Source organism: Oncorhynchus keta, chromosome 8 (genome assembly GCF_023373465.1).
Source record: "Oncorhynchus keta strain PuntledgeMale-10-30-2019 chromosome 8, Oket_V2, whole genome shotgun sequence".
Classification (NCBI taxonomy): domain Eukaryota; kingdom Metazoa; phylum Chordata; class Actinopteri; order Salmoniformes; family Salmonidae; genus Oncorhynchus; species Oncorhynchus keta.
Genome location: NC_068428.1, coordinates 40,208,124 through 40,224,666, shown reverse-complemented (window position 1 = coordinate 40,224,666; position 16,543 = coordinate 40,208,124). Strand labels below are relative to the sequence as shown.

General features: G+C 47.8%; 1 protein-coding gene and 1 long non-coding RNA gene across 2 annotated transcripts in view; one reads left to right on the top strand and one right to left on the bottom strand.

Moving 5' to 3' along the window:
* The window catches only part of LOC118387158 (ryanodine receptor 3-like), a 308,396-nt gene that overhangs the window by 63,695 nt on the left and 228,158 nt on the right, over nt 1–16,543 (bottom strand). Inside the window, exons 54-56 of the mRNA XM_052523336.1 lie at nt 11,982–12,122; nt 1,446–1,609; nt 1,127–1,205 (exon numbers count right to left, since the gene is read on the bottom strand). Coding sequence (XP_052379296.1) covers nt 1,127–1,205; nt 1,446–1,609; nt 11,982–12,122 — 384 coding nt within the window. The remainder of the gene's footprint in view (nt 1–1,126; nt 1,206–1,445; nt 1,610–11,981; nt 12,123–16,543) is intronic.
* LOC127931447 (uncharacterized) lies at nt 3,121–4,280 on the top strand. Its single transcript, XR_008141192.1, has 3 exons — nt 3,121–3,188; nt 4,005–4,109; nt 4,181–4,280. It is a non-coding gene; the product is annotated as an uncharacterized LOC127931447 (long non-coding RNA).

Below are 16,543 nucleotides of genomic sequence, written 5' to 3'. Positions count from 1 at the left end.
TAGGAGTTAGGCCATGTTAGTCTAGGAGTTAGGCCATGTTAGTCTAGGAGTTAGGACATGTTAGTCTAGGAGTTAGGCCGTGTTAGTCTAGGAGTTAGGCCATGTTAGTCTAGGAGTTAGGCCATGTTAGTCTAGGAGTTAGGCCATGTTAGTCCAGGAGTTAGGCCATGTTAGTCTAGGAGTTAGGCCATGTTAGTCTAGGAGTTAGGCCATGTTAGTCCAGGAGTTAGGCCATGTTAGTCTAGGAGTTAGGCCATGTTAGTCTAGGAGTTAGGCCATGTTAGTCTAGGAGTTAGGCCATGTTAGTCTAGGAGTTAGGCCATGTTAGTCTAGGAGTTAGGCCATGTTAGTCTAGGAGTTAGGCCATGTTAGTCTAGGAGTTAGGCCATGTTAGTCTAGGAGTTAGGCCATGTTAGTCTAGGAGTTAGGCCGTGTTAGTCTAGGAGTTAGGCCATGTTAGTCTAGGAGTTAGGCCATGTTAGTCTAGGAGTTAGGCCATGTTAGTCTAGGAGTTAGGCCATGTTAGTCTAGGAGTTAGGCCATGTTAGTCTAGGAGTTAGGCCATTTAAAGACCTTACATCTAGAAAGTTAGTTTGAACCATTGTTGAGTTAGAGTACCTTCTCTGGCCATTTGACTGGGAGTTAGGCAAACTGTTAGTCTAGTCCAGTTTCTCTGGAGGACATGTTAGAAGGAGTTACAGACACATGTTAGTCTAGGAGTTAATACAACCTAAACATCTAGGAGTTAGGCCATGTTCCTTCTGGAGTTAGTACATGTTAGTCTAGAGTTAGGCCATGTTAGTCTAGGAGTTAGGCCATGTTAGTCTAGCAGTGTTGAGTTAGGCCATGTTAGTCTAGGAGTTAGGCCATGTCAGTGGATCTCTGTCCCAGGCCAATTCATAGTCTAGGAGTTAGGTGTTGATGTTAGTCTAGGAGTTAGGCCATGTTAGTCTAGGAGTTAGGCCATGTTAGTCTAGGAGTTAGGCCATGTTAGTCTAGGAGTTAGGCCATGTTAGTCTAGGAGTTAGGCCATGTTAGTCTAGGAGTTAGGCCATTTAAAGACCTTACATTCAGACTCTTACACAGGAAAGGCAGCGTTTGAACCTAGTTGTTGAGGTTACAGTACCTTCTCTGAGGACCATTTGACGTGGGAATGCTCTGCAAACTTGTTGGCGATGTAGTCCAGTTTCTCTGGAAGGGACATACTAGAAAGAAGGAGGAGACAGACACCAATGTTAGTCCTTCATTTTAATACAACCTAAACATCTAGTGCAGTAGGGCTAGTCTCCTTCTGCTCCCATCTTTTAGTACATGGTGCTGTCATGAGGCTGTGTGTTCTGTGGATCCTGACCTTGGTGTGATAATCAGGGTAATTCACTTAGCAAGAGGTTCAATAAGAGCTGTTCAATGTCAAAACCCCTCTCTCTCTGTCCCAGGCCACTCACTTGGCAGTGTTGATGGGTTTGGGGTCGAAGTTGCCGTGTGCGTCCACAGACGCCTGCTTCTCCAGGATGATACCGGGGCCGGCATCCACATAGTCAGGCGGTAACGCCCCAGAAATGGCACTCAGACAGGCCATGGCAGTCTTGAAAAGGTCAGAGTCAAACCTCTGTATGGGGAAGACAGAGAAATGGCACTCAGACAGGCCATGGCAGTCTTGAAAAGAGACAGGGGGAGTCAAACCTCTGGTAACCAACAGAGACAGAGGGGGTGAGGGGTGAGGTAGAGACAGGGGAACAGAGGGTGAGGTAACCAACAGAGGGACAGAGGGTGAGGTAACCAACAGAGACAGGGGAGACAGTGGGTGAGGTAACCAACAGAGACAGAGGGTGAGGTAACCAACAGAGACAGAGGGGTGAGGTAACAGGGGTGAGGTAACCAACAGAGGGGAGAGGTAACCAACAGAGACAGGGGGAGACAGTGGGTGAGGTAACCAACAGAGACAGAGGGAGACAGTGGGTGAGGTAACCAACAGAGACAGAGGGAGACAGTGGGTGAGGTAACAAACAGAGACAGGGGGAGACAGTGGGTGAGGTAACCAACAGAGACAGAGGGTGAGGTAACCAACAGAGACAGAGGGTGAGGTAACCAACAGAGACAGGGGGAGACAGTGGGTGAGGTAACCAACAGAGACAGAGGGTGAGGTAACCAACAGAGACAGAGGGTGAGGTAACCAACAGAGACAGGGGGAGACAGTGGGTGAGGTAACCAACAGAGACAGAGGGTGAGGTAACCAACAGAGACAGAGGGTGAGGTAACCAACAGAGACAGAGGGTGAGGTAACCAACAGAGACAGAGGGTGAGGTAACCAACAGAGACAGGGGGAGACAACAGGACAGGGGTGAGGTAACCAACAGAGACAGAGGTGGGTGAGGTAACCAACAGAGACAGAGGGTGAGGTAACCAACAGAGACAGAGGGACAGTGAGGTAACCAACAGAGACAGAGGGTGAGGTAACCAACAGAGACAGAGGGTGAGGTAACAGAACAGAGACAGAGGGTGAGGTAACCAACAGAGACAGAGGGGTGAGGTAACAGAGGGGGTGAGGTAACCAACAGAGACAGTGGGTGAGGTAACCAACAGAGACAGGGGGAGACAGTGGGTGAGGTAACCAACAGAGACAGAGGGTGAGGTAACCAACAGAGACAGAGGGTGAGGTAACCAACAGAGACAGAGGGTGAGGTAACCAACAGAGACAGAGGGTGAGGTAACCAACAGAGACAGAGGGTGAGGTAACCAACAGAGACAGAGGGTGAGGTAACCAACAGAGACAGAGGGTGAGGTAACCAACAGAGACAGAGGGTGAGGTAACCAACAGAGACAGAGGGTGAGGTAACCAACAGAGACAGAGGGTGAGGTAACCAAACAGAGACAGGGGGTGAGGTAACCAACAGAGACAGAGGGTGAGGTAACCAACAGAGACAGAGGGTGAGGTAACCAACAGAGACAGAGGGTGAGGTAACCAACAGAGACAGAGGGTGAGGTAACCAACAGAGACAGAGGGTGAGGTAACCAACAGAGACAGAGGGTGAGGTAACCAACAGAGACAGAGGGTGAGGTAACCAACAGAGACAGAGGGAGACAGTGGGTGAGGTAACCAACAGAGACAGAGGGTGAGGTAACCAACAGAGACAGGGGGAGACAGTGGGTGAGGTAACCAACAGAGACAGGGGGAGACAGTGGGTGAGGTAACCAACAGAGACAGAGGGTGAGGTAACCAACAGAGACAGAGGGTGAGGTAACCAACAGAGACAGGGGGAGACAGTGGGTGAGGTAACCAACAGAGACAGAGGGTGAGGTAACCAACAGAGACAGGGGGAGACAGAGGGTGAGGTAACCAACAGAGACAGAGGGTGAGGTAACCAACAGAGACAGGGGGAGACCGTGGGTGAGGTAACCAACAGAGACAGAGGGTGAGGTAACCAACAGAGACAGAGGGTGAGGTAACCAACAGAGACAGAGACAGTGGTGAGGTAACCAACAGAGACAGAGGGTGAGGTAACCAACAGAGACAGAGGGTGAGGTAACCAACAGAGACAGAGGGGGTGAGGTAACCAACAGAGACAGAGGGAGACAGTGACAGGGGTGAGGTAACCAACAGAGACAGAGGGTGAGGTAACCAACAGAGACAGAGGGTGAGGAGACAGAGGGAGACAGGTAACAACAGAGACAGAGGGTGAGGTAACCAACAGAGACAGAGGGTGAGGTAACCAACAGAGACAGAGGGTGAGGTAACCAACAGAGACAGAGGGGAGACAGTGGGTGAGGTAACCAACAGAGACAGGGGGGTAGACAGTGGGTGAGGTAACCAACAGAGACAGAGGGTGAGGTAACCAACAGAGACAGAGGGTGAGGTAACCAACAGAGACAGAGGGTGAGGTAACCAACAGAGACAGTGGGTGAGGTAACCAACAGAGACAGAGGGTGAGGTAACCAACAGAGACAGAGGGTGAGGTAACCAACAGAGACAGAGGGTGAGGTAACCAACAGAGACAAAGGGTGAGGTAACCAACAGAGACAGGGGGAGACAGTGGGTGAGGTAACCAACAGAGACAGGGGGAGACAGTGGGTGAGGTAACCAACAGAGACAGGGGGAGACAGTGGGTGAGGTAACCAACAGAGACAGAGGGAGACAGTGGGTGAGGTAACCAACAGAGACAGGGGGGAGACAGTGGGTGAGGTAACCAACAGAGACAGGGGGAGACAGTGGGTGAGGTAACCAACAGAGACAGGGGGAGACAGTGGGTGAGGTAACCAACAGAGACAGGGGGAGACAGTGGGTGAGGTAACAAACAGAGACAGGGGAGACAGTGGGTGAGGTAACCAACAGAGACAGGGGAGACAGTGGGTGAGATAACCAACAGAGACAGGGGAGACAGAGGAGACAGTGGGTGGAGACAAACAGAGACAGGGCGGAGACAGAGTGGAGACAAACAGAGACAGGGGGAGACAAACAGAGACAGGGGGAGACAGAGTGGAGACAAACAGAGACAGGCGGAGACAAACAGAGACAGGGGGAGACAAACAGAGGGTTGAGGTAACAAACAGTCATTAGAAAGTCCTTCAGACTGTCTGTCACTTTCTCCCTTTCTTTTCTCTCTGTCTCGTTGTCAAAATAAATCAAACTTCATTTGTCATATGTGCCGAATACAGGTGTAGACCTTATAGTGAAATGCTTACTTACAAGCCCTTAACCAACACTGCAGTTAAAGAAACAGAGTTAAGAAAATATTTACTAAATAAACTAAGTTACATAATAAAATTACATAACAATAAATAAACTATATACAGGGGGTACCGAGTCAGTGTGTGGGGGTACAAGTTAGTTGAGGTAATTTGTACATGTAGTTGGGGGTGAAGTGACTATACATAGATAATAAACAGTGAGTAGCAGCAGTGTACAAAACAAGGGGGGGGGGGGCAATGTAAATGGTCCGGGTGAACATTTGATTAATTGTTCATCAGTCTTATGACTTGGGGGTAGAAGCTGTTAAGGAGCCTTTTGGACCTAGACTTGGAGCTCCGGTACCGCTTGCCGTGCAGTAGCAGAGAGAACAGTCTATGACCTGGGTGACTGGAGTCTTTGACAATTTTTTGGGGCCTTCCTCTGACACCGCCTAGTATATAGGTCCTGACGTGAGTGCTACAGGGTGGTCGTCATTTAGGCAGGTTATCTTCGCATTCTTGGATACAGGGACTATGGTGGTCTGCTTGAAACATGTAGGTATTACAGATTTGGTCAGGGAGAGGTTGAAAATGTCAGTGAAGACTTGCCAGTTGATCTGTGCATGCTCTGAGTACATGCCCTGGTAATCCGTTTGGGCAAGCGGCCTTGTGAATGTTGACCTGTTTAAAAAAGTCTTACTCACATTGGCTACGGAGAGCGTGATCACACAGTTGTTTGGAACAGCTGGTCCTCTCACGCATGTTTCAGTGTTGTTTGCCTCGAAGCGAACATAAAAGGCATTTAGCTCGTCTGGTAGCCTTGCGTCACTGGGCAGCTCGCGGCTGGGATTCCCTTTGTAGTCCGTAATAGTTTGCAAGCCCTGCCACATTCGACGAGTGTCAGAGCTATTGTAGTAGGATTCAATCTTAGTCCTGTATTGATGCTTAGCCTGTTTGATGGTTTGTCTGAGGACATAGCTGGATTTCTATAAGTTTACAGATTAGTGTCTCTCTCCTTGAAAGCGGCATCTCTAGTGTTTAGTTCGGAGCGGCTGTTGCCTGTAATCCATGGCTTCTGGTTGGGATATGTACGTACGGTCACTGTGGTGACAACGTCGTCGATGCACTTATTGATGAAGACAATGCCATTGGATGAATCTCAGAACATATTCCAGTCTGTGCTAGCAAAACAGTCCTGTAGCGTAGTGTCCGAATCATCGGACCACTTCCGTATTAGTTTTTGCTTGTAAGCAGGAATCAGGAGGATAGAATTATGGTCAGATATGCCAGATGGAGGGCGGGGGAGAGCTTGGTACGCGTCTCTGTGTGTGGAGAAAAGGTGGTCTCAAGTTTTTTCTCCGGTTGCACATGTGACATGCTGGTAGAAATGAGGTAAAATGGATTTAAGTTTGCCTGCATTAAAGTCACCGGCCACTAGGAGTGCTGCCTCTGCACTCGTTGAGTGCGGTCTTATTAATGCCAGCCTTGGTTTGTGGTAGTAAATAGACGGCTACGAATAATATAGATGAGAACTCTCTTGGTAGATAGTGTGGCCTACAGCTTATCATGAGGTACTCTACCTCAGGCGAGCAATACCTCAATACTTCTTTAAAATTAGACATTGTGCACCATTGTGCACCATTGACAACAAGACACACACCCCCGTCCCTCGTCACGCTGATGCGTGGAAAACCCAGTCAGCTCTATATTATCCATGTCATCGTGCTGCCACGACTTGGTGAAACATAAGATATTACAGTTTTTAATGTCCCATTGGTAGGATAGTCTCAACCATAGATCATCCAGTTTATTCTCCAGTGAGTGCACGTTGGCCAATAGAACCGATGGTAGTGGTGATTTACTCACTCGCCTCTGAATCCTCACAAGGCACCCCAAACATTCTCCCTCTGTATCTCCGCCTTTTCTTCATGAGAATGACAGGGATTTAGGCCTGGTCTCCGGAAAGCAGTATATCCTTTGCGTCGGACTCATTAAAGAAACATTATTTTTCAGTTTGAGGTGTGTAATCGCTGTTCTGATGTCCAGAAGTTCTTTTCGGTCATAAGAGATGGTAGCAGCAACTTTATGTACAAAATAAGTTATGAACAATGTGAAAAAACAAACAAAATAGCACAGTTGGTTAGGAGCCCGTAAAACAGCAGCCATCCCCTCCGGCGCCATAATATCCCCTGCTCTCTTAGACATTAGACATGGGTAGTTGGGTCATAATATCCCCTGCTCTCTTAGACATGGGTAGTTGGGTCATAATATCCCCTGCTCTCTTAGACACGGGTAGTTGGGTCATAATATCCCCTGCTCTCTTAGACATGGGTAGTTGGGTCATAATATCCCCTGCTCTCTTAGACATGGGTAGTTGGGTCATAATATCCCCTGCTCTCTTAGACATGGGTAGTTGGGTCATAATATCCCCTGCTCTCTTAGACACGGGTAGTTGGGTCATAATATCCCCTGCTCTCTTAGACATGGGTAGTTGGGTCATAATATCCCCTGCTCAGAGACTTAGACATGGGTAGTTGGGTCATAATATCCCCTGCTCTCTTAGACATGGGTAGTTGGGTCATAATATCCCCTGCTCTCTTAGACATGGGTAGTTGGGTCATAATATCCCCTGCTCTCTTAGACATGGGTAGTTGGGTCATAATATCCCCTGCTCTCTTAGACATGGGTAGTTGGGTCATAATATCCCCTGCTCTCTTAGACATGGGTAGTTGGGTCATAATATCCCCTGCTCTCTTAGACATGGGTAGTTGGGTCATAATATCCCCTGCTCTCTTAGACATGGGTAGTTGGGTCATAATATCCCCTGCTCTCTTAGACATGGGTAGTTGGGTCATAATATCCCCTGCTCTCTTAGACACGGGTAGTTGGGTCATAATATCCCCTGCTCTCTTAGACACGGGTAGTTGGGTCATAATATCCCCTGCTCTCTTAGACATGGGTAGTTGGGTCATAATATCCCCTGCTCTCTTAGACATGGGTAGTTGGGTCATAATATCCCCTGCTCTCTTAGACATGGGTAGTTGGGTCATAATATCCCCTGCTCTCTTAGACATGGGTAGTTGGGTCATAATATCCCCTGCTCTCTTAGACATGGGTAGTTGGGTCATAATATCCCCTGCTCTCTTAGACATGGGTAGTTGGGTCATAATATCCCCTGCTCTCTTAGACATGGGTAGTTGGGTCATAATATCCCCTGCTCTCTTAGACATGGGTAGTTGGGTCATAATATCCCCTGCTCTCTTAGACATGGGTAGTTGGGTCATAATATCCCCTGCTCTCTTAGACATGGGTAGTTGGGTCATAATATCCCCTGCTCTCTTAGACATGGGTAGTTGGGTCATAATATCCCCTGCTCTCTTAGACATGGGTAGTTGGGTCATAATATCCCCTGCTCTCTTAGACATGGGTAGTTGGGTCATAATATCCCCTGCTCTCTTAGACATGGGTAGTTGGGTCATAATATCCCCTGCTCTCTTAGACATGGGTAGTTAGGTCATAATATCCCCTGCTCTCTTAGACATGGGTAGTTGGGTCATAATATCCCCTGCTCTCTTAGACACGGGTAGTTGGGTCATAATATCCCCTGCTCTCTTAGACATGGGTAGTTGGGTCAAAAGAGGACATGTCTGCTCCTGCAGGGAGAGAGGAGAGCATAACAAGGAAGAGAGAGAGAGAAAAAATATATATAGAGAGAGAAAAAAAATATATATAGAGAGAAAGACAGACAGACAGACAGACAGACAGACAGACAGACAGACAGACAGACAGACAGACAGACATAGACAGAAAGAGAGAGAGACAGACAGAGAGACAGAGAGAGAGACAGAGAGAGAGAGGAGAAACACTCTGCAGAGAGCAGTGATCTGTCACATTCTCATAAATTATTCATATTTCAGCCACACTTTAGCTCTATTCACAGTCTCTCTCTCTTCTGCTTCCCAGAGAGACACACTCAGACTCTGGTGATTAAAACAACCTCAGTCATAATAAAAGCCTCAGTCAAACAGAACTTGAACCTGGAAACAGAACAACAGTTACTGAACCTGGAAACAGAACAACAGTTACTGAACCTGGAAACAGAGCAACAGTTACTGAACCTGGAAACAGAACAACAGTTACTGAACCTGGAAACAGATCAACAGTTACTGAACCTGGAAACAGAACAACAGTTACTGAACCTGGAAACAGAACAACAGTTACTGAACCTGGAAACAGAACAACAGTTACTGAACCTGGAAACAGTTACTGAACCTGGAAACAGAACAACAGTTACTGAACCTGGAAACAGTTACTGAACCTGGAAACAGAACAACAGTTACTGAACCTGGAAACAGTTACTGAACCTGGAAACAGAACAACAGTTACTGAACCTGGAAACAGTTACTGAACCTGGAAACAGAACAACAGTTACTGAACCTGGAAACAGAACAACAGTTACTGAACCTGGAAACAGAACAACAGTTACTGAACCTAGAAACAGAACAACAGTTACTGAACCTGGAAACAGAACAACAGTTACTGAACCTGGAAACAGAACAACAGTTACTGAACCTGGAAATAGAACAACAGTTACTGAACCTGGAAACAGTTACTGAACCTGGAAACAGAACAACAGTTACTGAACCTGAAACAGAACAACAGTTACTGAACCTGGAAACAGAACAACAGTTACTGAACCTGGAAACAGAACAACAGTTACTGAACCTGGAAACAGAACAGACAGTTACTGAACCTGGAAACAGAACAACAGTTACTGAACCTGGAAACAGAACAACAGTTACTGAACCTGGAAACAGAACAACAGTTACTGAACCTGGAAACAGAACAACAGTTACTGAACCTGGAAACAGTTACTGAACCTGGAAACAGAACAACAGTTACTGAACCTGGAAACAGAACAACAGTTACTGAACCTGGAAACAGAACAACAGTTACTGAACCTGGAAATAGAACAACAGTTACTGAACCTGGAAACAGTTACTGAACCTGGAAACAGAACAACAGTTACTGAACCTGAAACAGAACAACAGTTACTGAACCTGGAAACAGAACAACAGTTACTGAACCTGGAAACAGAATAACAGTTACAGAACCTGGAAACAGAACAACAGTTACTGAACCTGGAAACAGAACAACAGTTACTGAACCTGAAACAGAACAACAGTTACTGAACCTGGAAACAGAACAACAGTTACTGAACCTGGAAACAGTTACTGAACCTGGAAACAGAACAGCAGTTACAGAACCTGGAAACAGAACAACAGTTACTGAACCTGGAAACAGAACAACAGTTACTGAACCTGGAAACAGTTACTGAACCTGAAACAGAACAACAGTTACTGAACCTGGAAACAGAACAACAGTTACTGAACCTGGAAACAGAACAACAGTTACTGAACCTGGAAACAGAACAACAGTTACTGAACCTGGAAACAGAACAACAGTTACTGAACCTGGAAACAGAACAACAGTTACTGAACCTGGAAACAGAACAACAGTTACTGAACCTGGAAACAGAACAACAGTTACTGAACCTGGAAACAGAACAACAGTTACTGAACCTGGAAACAGAACAACAGTTACTGAACCTGGAAACAGAACAACAGTTACTGAACCTGGAAACAGATCAACAGTTACTGAACCTGGAAACAGAACAACAGTTACTGAACCTGGAAAGACAGGTTTCTTAAAACACACAGTGATTAAATTGAGCAGGAACCTATTTGCCAGGATCCGGCAAATATCAGCCCGCGCCTGATATTGTAAGAATTGTTTTGGTTTGGGCTCAGGATTATAACTCATGTTTTTTTAGATGTAAACCAGTCAGACATAAAGTCATGTACCGTAAGACTTTAAGTCTCCATTAGCATTATACAAAGTGCCTTCGGAAAGTATTCAGACTCCTTGACTTTTTCCCCATTTTGTTATGTTATAGCTTTATTCTAAAATGTATTAAATAAAAAAAAATCCTCAGCAATCTACACACAATACACCATAATGACTGAATGCAAATGTATTAAAATTCTAAAACAGAAATACCTTATTTACATAAGTATTCAGACCCTTTGCTATGAGACTTGAAATTTAGCTCAGATGCATCCTGTTTCCATTAATTATCCTTGAGACAGTTCTACAACGTGATTGGAGTTCACCTGTAGTAAATTAAATTGATTGGACATGATTTGGAAAGGCACACACCTGTCTATATAAGGTCCCACAGTTGACAGTGCATGTCAGAGCAAAAACCAAGCCATGAGGTCGAAGGAATTGTCTGTAGACCTCCGAGACAGGATTGTGTCATGCCACAGATCTGGGGAAGGGTACCAAAACATTTCTGCAGCATTGATGGTCCCCAAGAACACAGTGGCACCCATCATTTTTACATGGAAGAAGTTTGGAACCACCAAGACTCTTCCCAGAGCTGGCCAGACGGAAGCTACTCTTCAGGAAAAGGCACATGACAGTCCACTTGGAGTTTGCCAAAAGGCATCTATAGACTCTCAGACCATAAGAAACAAGATTATCTGGTCTGATGAAACCAAGATTGAACTATTGGCTTGAATGCCAAGAGTCACGTCTGGGGGAAACATGACACCATCCCTACAGTTAAGCATGCTTGTGGCAGCATCATGCTTTGGGAATGATTTTCAGTGGCAGGAACTGGGAGACTAGTCAGGATCGAGGCAAAGATGAATGGAGCAAAGTACAGAGAGATCCTTGATGAAAACCTGCCCCAGAGTGCTCAGGACCTCTGACTAGGGTGAAGATTCACCTTCCAACAGGACAACGACCCTAAGCACACAGCCAAGACAATGCAGCAGTGGCTTCGGGACAAGTCTCTGAATGTCCTTGAGTGGCCCAGCCAGAGCCCGGACTTGAACCCGATCTCTGGAGACACCTGAAAATAGCTGTGCAGCAAAGCTCCCCATCCAAGTTGACAGAGCTTGAGAGGATCTGCAGAGAAGAATGGGAGAAACTCCCCAAATACAGGTGTGTCAAGCTTGTAGCGCCATACCCAAGAAGACTCGATGCTGTAATCTCTGCCATAGGTGATTCAACAAAGTACTGAGTAAGGGGTCTGAATACTTATGTAAATTTAATATTGCAGTTTTGAGGAATTGTGTGTAGATTTATGAAGGACAAAAAACAATTTAATCAATTTTAGAATAAGGCTGTAACGTAATTGTTGGGGGGAAAAAGTCAAGGGGTCTGAATACTTTCCCTAAGACACTGTAAAAACAGTCCTGAGGGAGAACAAAGGGTCTGTAGATTACACATAACAGTATCATCCATACCTTTGTTGAGAGCGAGTCGAATATTCCCCAGAAGAGTTTCTTGGTGAGCAGCAGTTCTTCCTCTGAGGCCATGCCGGAGCTCCCCAGCCCCGAGGGAAGACAGTAGTACTTCCAGCTCTGCTCATAGTGTTCAGTCAGCAGCTGGAGGAAACACAAAAGGAGAAGTCCGTATCCCGTTGCTGAAACCCTTCCAGGTAGTAGCTACTAGCGGAAAGTAAGATGATGAGAGGAAATTAAGATGAATCGTTTTGGTGGTGGGGGGTCAGAAGTTGGAGGAAATAAATTCTGAAAAGAGTTAACATATCTCCCTCCCATTGATGCTAAATTCAGGTATTTGTACCCCTGTGTTCTTCCAAACTGTTGGATGTCAAGTATTCACGTCAATATCCTATTAAGATTCTATAAGTGAACGTAACTGAAAGGTAAAAGTATGGTTCCTGTTTAAATGAATTTTCTATGTACAGCATGTACTCGGAATGTACTTGTACTAGATACCGTGTTATCAGCTAGGAGTGAGACAGATGTGTCATCAGACAGAGGTCACACCTACAGTATATCAGCCCTCCCACCCAGGGGAAAGAGAGAGACAGGAAACTACAATTAGAAGAAACTGAGATGAAGAGGATATGATATGTGAGCGGAGGGAGGGAGAGAGGGAGGGAGAGGAGGGAGAGGAGGGAGAGGAGGGAGAGAGGGAGAGGAGGGAGAGAGAGCAGGGAGAGAGGGAGAGGAGGGAGAGAGGGAGAGGAGGGAGAGAGGGAGGGAGAGGAGGGAGAGAGGGAGAGGAGGAAGAGAGGGAGGGAGAGGAGGGAGACGAGGGAGAGAGGGAGGGAGAGGAGGGAGGGGGAGGAGGAAGAGAGGGAGGGGGGGGAGGGAGAGGAGGGAGAGAGGGAGGAAGAGGAGGGAGAGAGGAGGGAGGGAGAGGAGGGAGGGAGGGAGAGGAGGGATAGGAGGGAGAGAGGGAGGAAGAGGAGGGAGGGAGAGGAGGGAGAGAGGGAGAGGAGGGAGAGGAGGGAGAGAGGGAGAGAGGGAGGAAGAGGAGGGAGGGAGAGGAGGGAGAGAGGGAGGGAGAGGAGGGAGGGAGAGGAGGGAGAGAGGGAGAGGAGGAAGAGAGGGAGGGAGAGGAGGGAGACGAGGGAGAGAGGGAGGGAGAGGAGGGAGAGGGGGAGGGAGAGGAGGGAGGGAGAGGAGGAAGAGAGGGAGGGAGGGGAGGGAGAGAGGGAGGAAGAGGAGGGAGGGATAGGAGGGAGAAAGGGAGGGAGAGGGGGAGGGAGAGGAGGAGGGAGGCTAGGGGTGTCAACCGAGCTGTTCTCACCCATAACAACAGGGGGCTAGAGTTGACAGGCCCCTTACAGTACTCTGTGAGGATGGGATCTTACCCTGAGTGGCATCTTGCAGTACTCTGTGAGAATGGGATCTAACCCTGAGTGGCATCTTGCAGTACTCTGTGAGAATGGGATCTTACCCTGAGTGGCATCTTGCAGTACTCTGTGAGAATGGGATCTTACCCTGAGTGGCATCTTGCAGTACTCTGTGAGAATGGGATCTTACCCTGAGTGGCATCTTGCAGTACTCTGTGAGCATGGGATCTTACCCTGAGTGGCATCTTGCAGTACTCTGTGAGCATGGGATCTTACCCTGAGTGGCATCTTGCAGTACTCTGTGAGCATGGGATCTTACCCTGAGTGGCATCTTGCAGTACTCTGTGAGCATGGGATCTTACCCTGAGTGGCATCTTGCAGTACTCTGTGAGCATGGGATCTTACCCTGAGTGGCATCTTGCAGTACTCTGTGAGCATGGGATCTTACCCTGAGTGGCATCTTGCAGTACTCTGTGAGCATGGGATCTTACCCTGAGTGGCATCTTGCAGTACTCTGTGAGCATGGGATCTTACCCTGAGTGGCATCTTGCAGTACTCTGTGAGCATGGGATCTTACCCTGAGTGGCATCTTGCAGTACTCTGTGAGCATGGGATCTTACCCTGAGTGGCATCTTGCAGTACTCTGTGAGCATGGGATCTTACCCTGAGTGGCATCTTGCAGTACTCTGTGAGCATGGGATCTTACCCTGAGTGGCATCTTGCAGTACTCTGTGAGCATGGGATCTTACCCTGAGTGGCATCTTGCAGTACTTGTGAGAATGGGATCTTACCCTGAGTGGCATCTTGCAGTATTCTGTAAGCATGGGATCTTACCCTGAGTGGCATCTTGCAGTACTCTGTGAGCATGGGATCTTACCCTGAGTGGCATCTTGCAGTACTCTGTGAGCATGGGATCTTACCCTGAGTGGCATCTTGCAGTACTCTGTGAGCATGGGATCTTACCCTGAGTGGCATCTTGCAGTACTCTGTGAGCATGGGATCTTACCCTGAGTGGCATCTTGCAGTACTCTGTGAGCATGGGATCTTACCCTGAGTGGCATCTTGCAGTACTCTGTGAGCATGGGATCTTACCCTGAGTGGCATCTTGCAGTACTCTGTGAGCATGGGATCTTACCCTGAGTGGCATCTTGCAGTACTCTGTGAGCATGGGATCTTACCCTGAGTGGCATCTTGCAGTACTCTGTGAGCATGGGATCTTACCCTGAGTGGCATCTTGCAGTACTCTGTGAGAATGGGATCTTACCCTGAGTGGCATCTTGCAGTACTCTGTAAGCATGGGATCTTACCCTGAGTGGCATCTTTCAGTACTCTGTGAGAATGGGATCTTACCCTGAGTGGCATCTTGCAGTACTCTGTGAGAATGGGATCTTACCCTGAGGGGCATCTTGCAGTACTCTGTGAGCATGGGATCTTACCCTGAGTGGCATCTTGCAGTACTCTGTGAGCATGGGATCTTACCCTGAGTGGCATCTTGCAGTACTCTGTGAGAATGGGATCTTACCCTGAGGGGCATCTTGCAGTACTCTGTGAGCATGGGATCTTACCCTGAGGGGCATCTTGCAGTACTCTGTGAGCATGGGATCTTACCCTGAGTGGCATCTTGCAGTACTCTGTGAGCATGGGATCTTACCCTGAGGGGCATCTTGCAGTACTCTGTGAGCATGGGATCTTACCCTGAGTGGCATCTTGCAGTACTCTGTGAGCATGGGATCTTACCCTGAGTGGCATCTTGCAGTACTCTGTGAGCATGGGATCTTACCCTGAGTGGCATCTTGCAGTACTCTGTGAGCATGGGATCTTACCCTGAGTGGCATCTTGCAGTACTCTGTGAGAATGGGATCTTACCCTGAGTGGCATCTTGCAGTATTCTGTAAGCATGGGATCTTACCCTGAGTGGCATCTTGCAGTACTCTGTGAGCATGGGATCTTACCCTGAGTGGCATCTTGCAGTACTCTGTGAGCATGGGATCTTACCCTGAGTGGCATCTTGCAGTACTCTGTGAGCATGGGATCTTACCCTGAGTGGCATCTTGCAGTACTCTGTGAGCATGGGATCTTACCCTGAGTGGCATCTTGCAGTACTCTGTGAGAATGGGATCTTACCCTGAGTGGCATCTTGCAGTACTCTGTAAGCATGGGATCTTACCCTGAGTGGCATCTTGCAGTACTCTGTGAGCATGGGATCTTACCCTGAGTGGCATCTTGCAGTACTCTGTGAGCATGGGATCTTACCCTGAGTGGCATCTTGCAGTACTCTGTGAGCATGGGATCTTACCCTGAGTGGCATCTTGCAGTACTCTGTGAGCATGGGATCTTACCCTGAGTGGCATCTTGCAGTACTCTGTGAGAATGGGATCTTACCCTGAGTGGCATCTTGCAGTACTCTGTGAGAATGGGATCTTACCCTGAGTGGCATCTTGCAGTACTCTGTGAGCATGGGATCTTACCCTGAGTGGCATCTTGCAGTACTCTGTGAGCATGGGATCTTACCCTGAGTGGCATCTTGCAGTACTCTGTGAGCATGGGATCTTACCCTGAGTGGCATCTTGCAGTACTCTGTGAGCATGGGATCTTACCCTGAGTGGCATCTTGCAGTACTCTGTGAGCATGGGATCTTACCCTGAGTGGCATCTTGCAGTACTCTGTGAGCATGGGATCTTACCCTGAGTGGCATCTTGCAGTACTCTGTGAGAATGGGATCTTACCCTGAGTGGCATCTTGCAGTACTCTGTGAGCATGGGATCTTACCCTGAGTGGCATCTTGCAGTACTCTGTGAGCATGGGATCTTACCCTGAGTGGCATCTTGCAGTACTCTGTGAGCATGGGATCTTACCCTGAGTGGCATCTTGCAGTACTCTGTGAGCATGGGATCTTACCCTGAGTGGCATCTTGCAGTACTCTGTGAGCATGGGATCTTACCCTGAGTGGCATCTTGCAGTACTCTGTGAGAATGGGATCTTACCCTGAGTGGCATCTTGCAGTATTCTGTGAGCATGGGATCTTACCCTGAGTGGCATCTTGCAGTACTCTGTGAGAATGGGATCTTACCCTGAGTGGCATCTTGCAGTACTCTGTGAGCATGGGATCTTACCCTGAGTGGCATCTTGCAGTACTCTGTGAGCATGGGATCTTACCCTGAGTGGCATCTTGCAGTACTCTGTGAGCATGGGATCTTACCC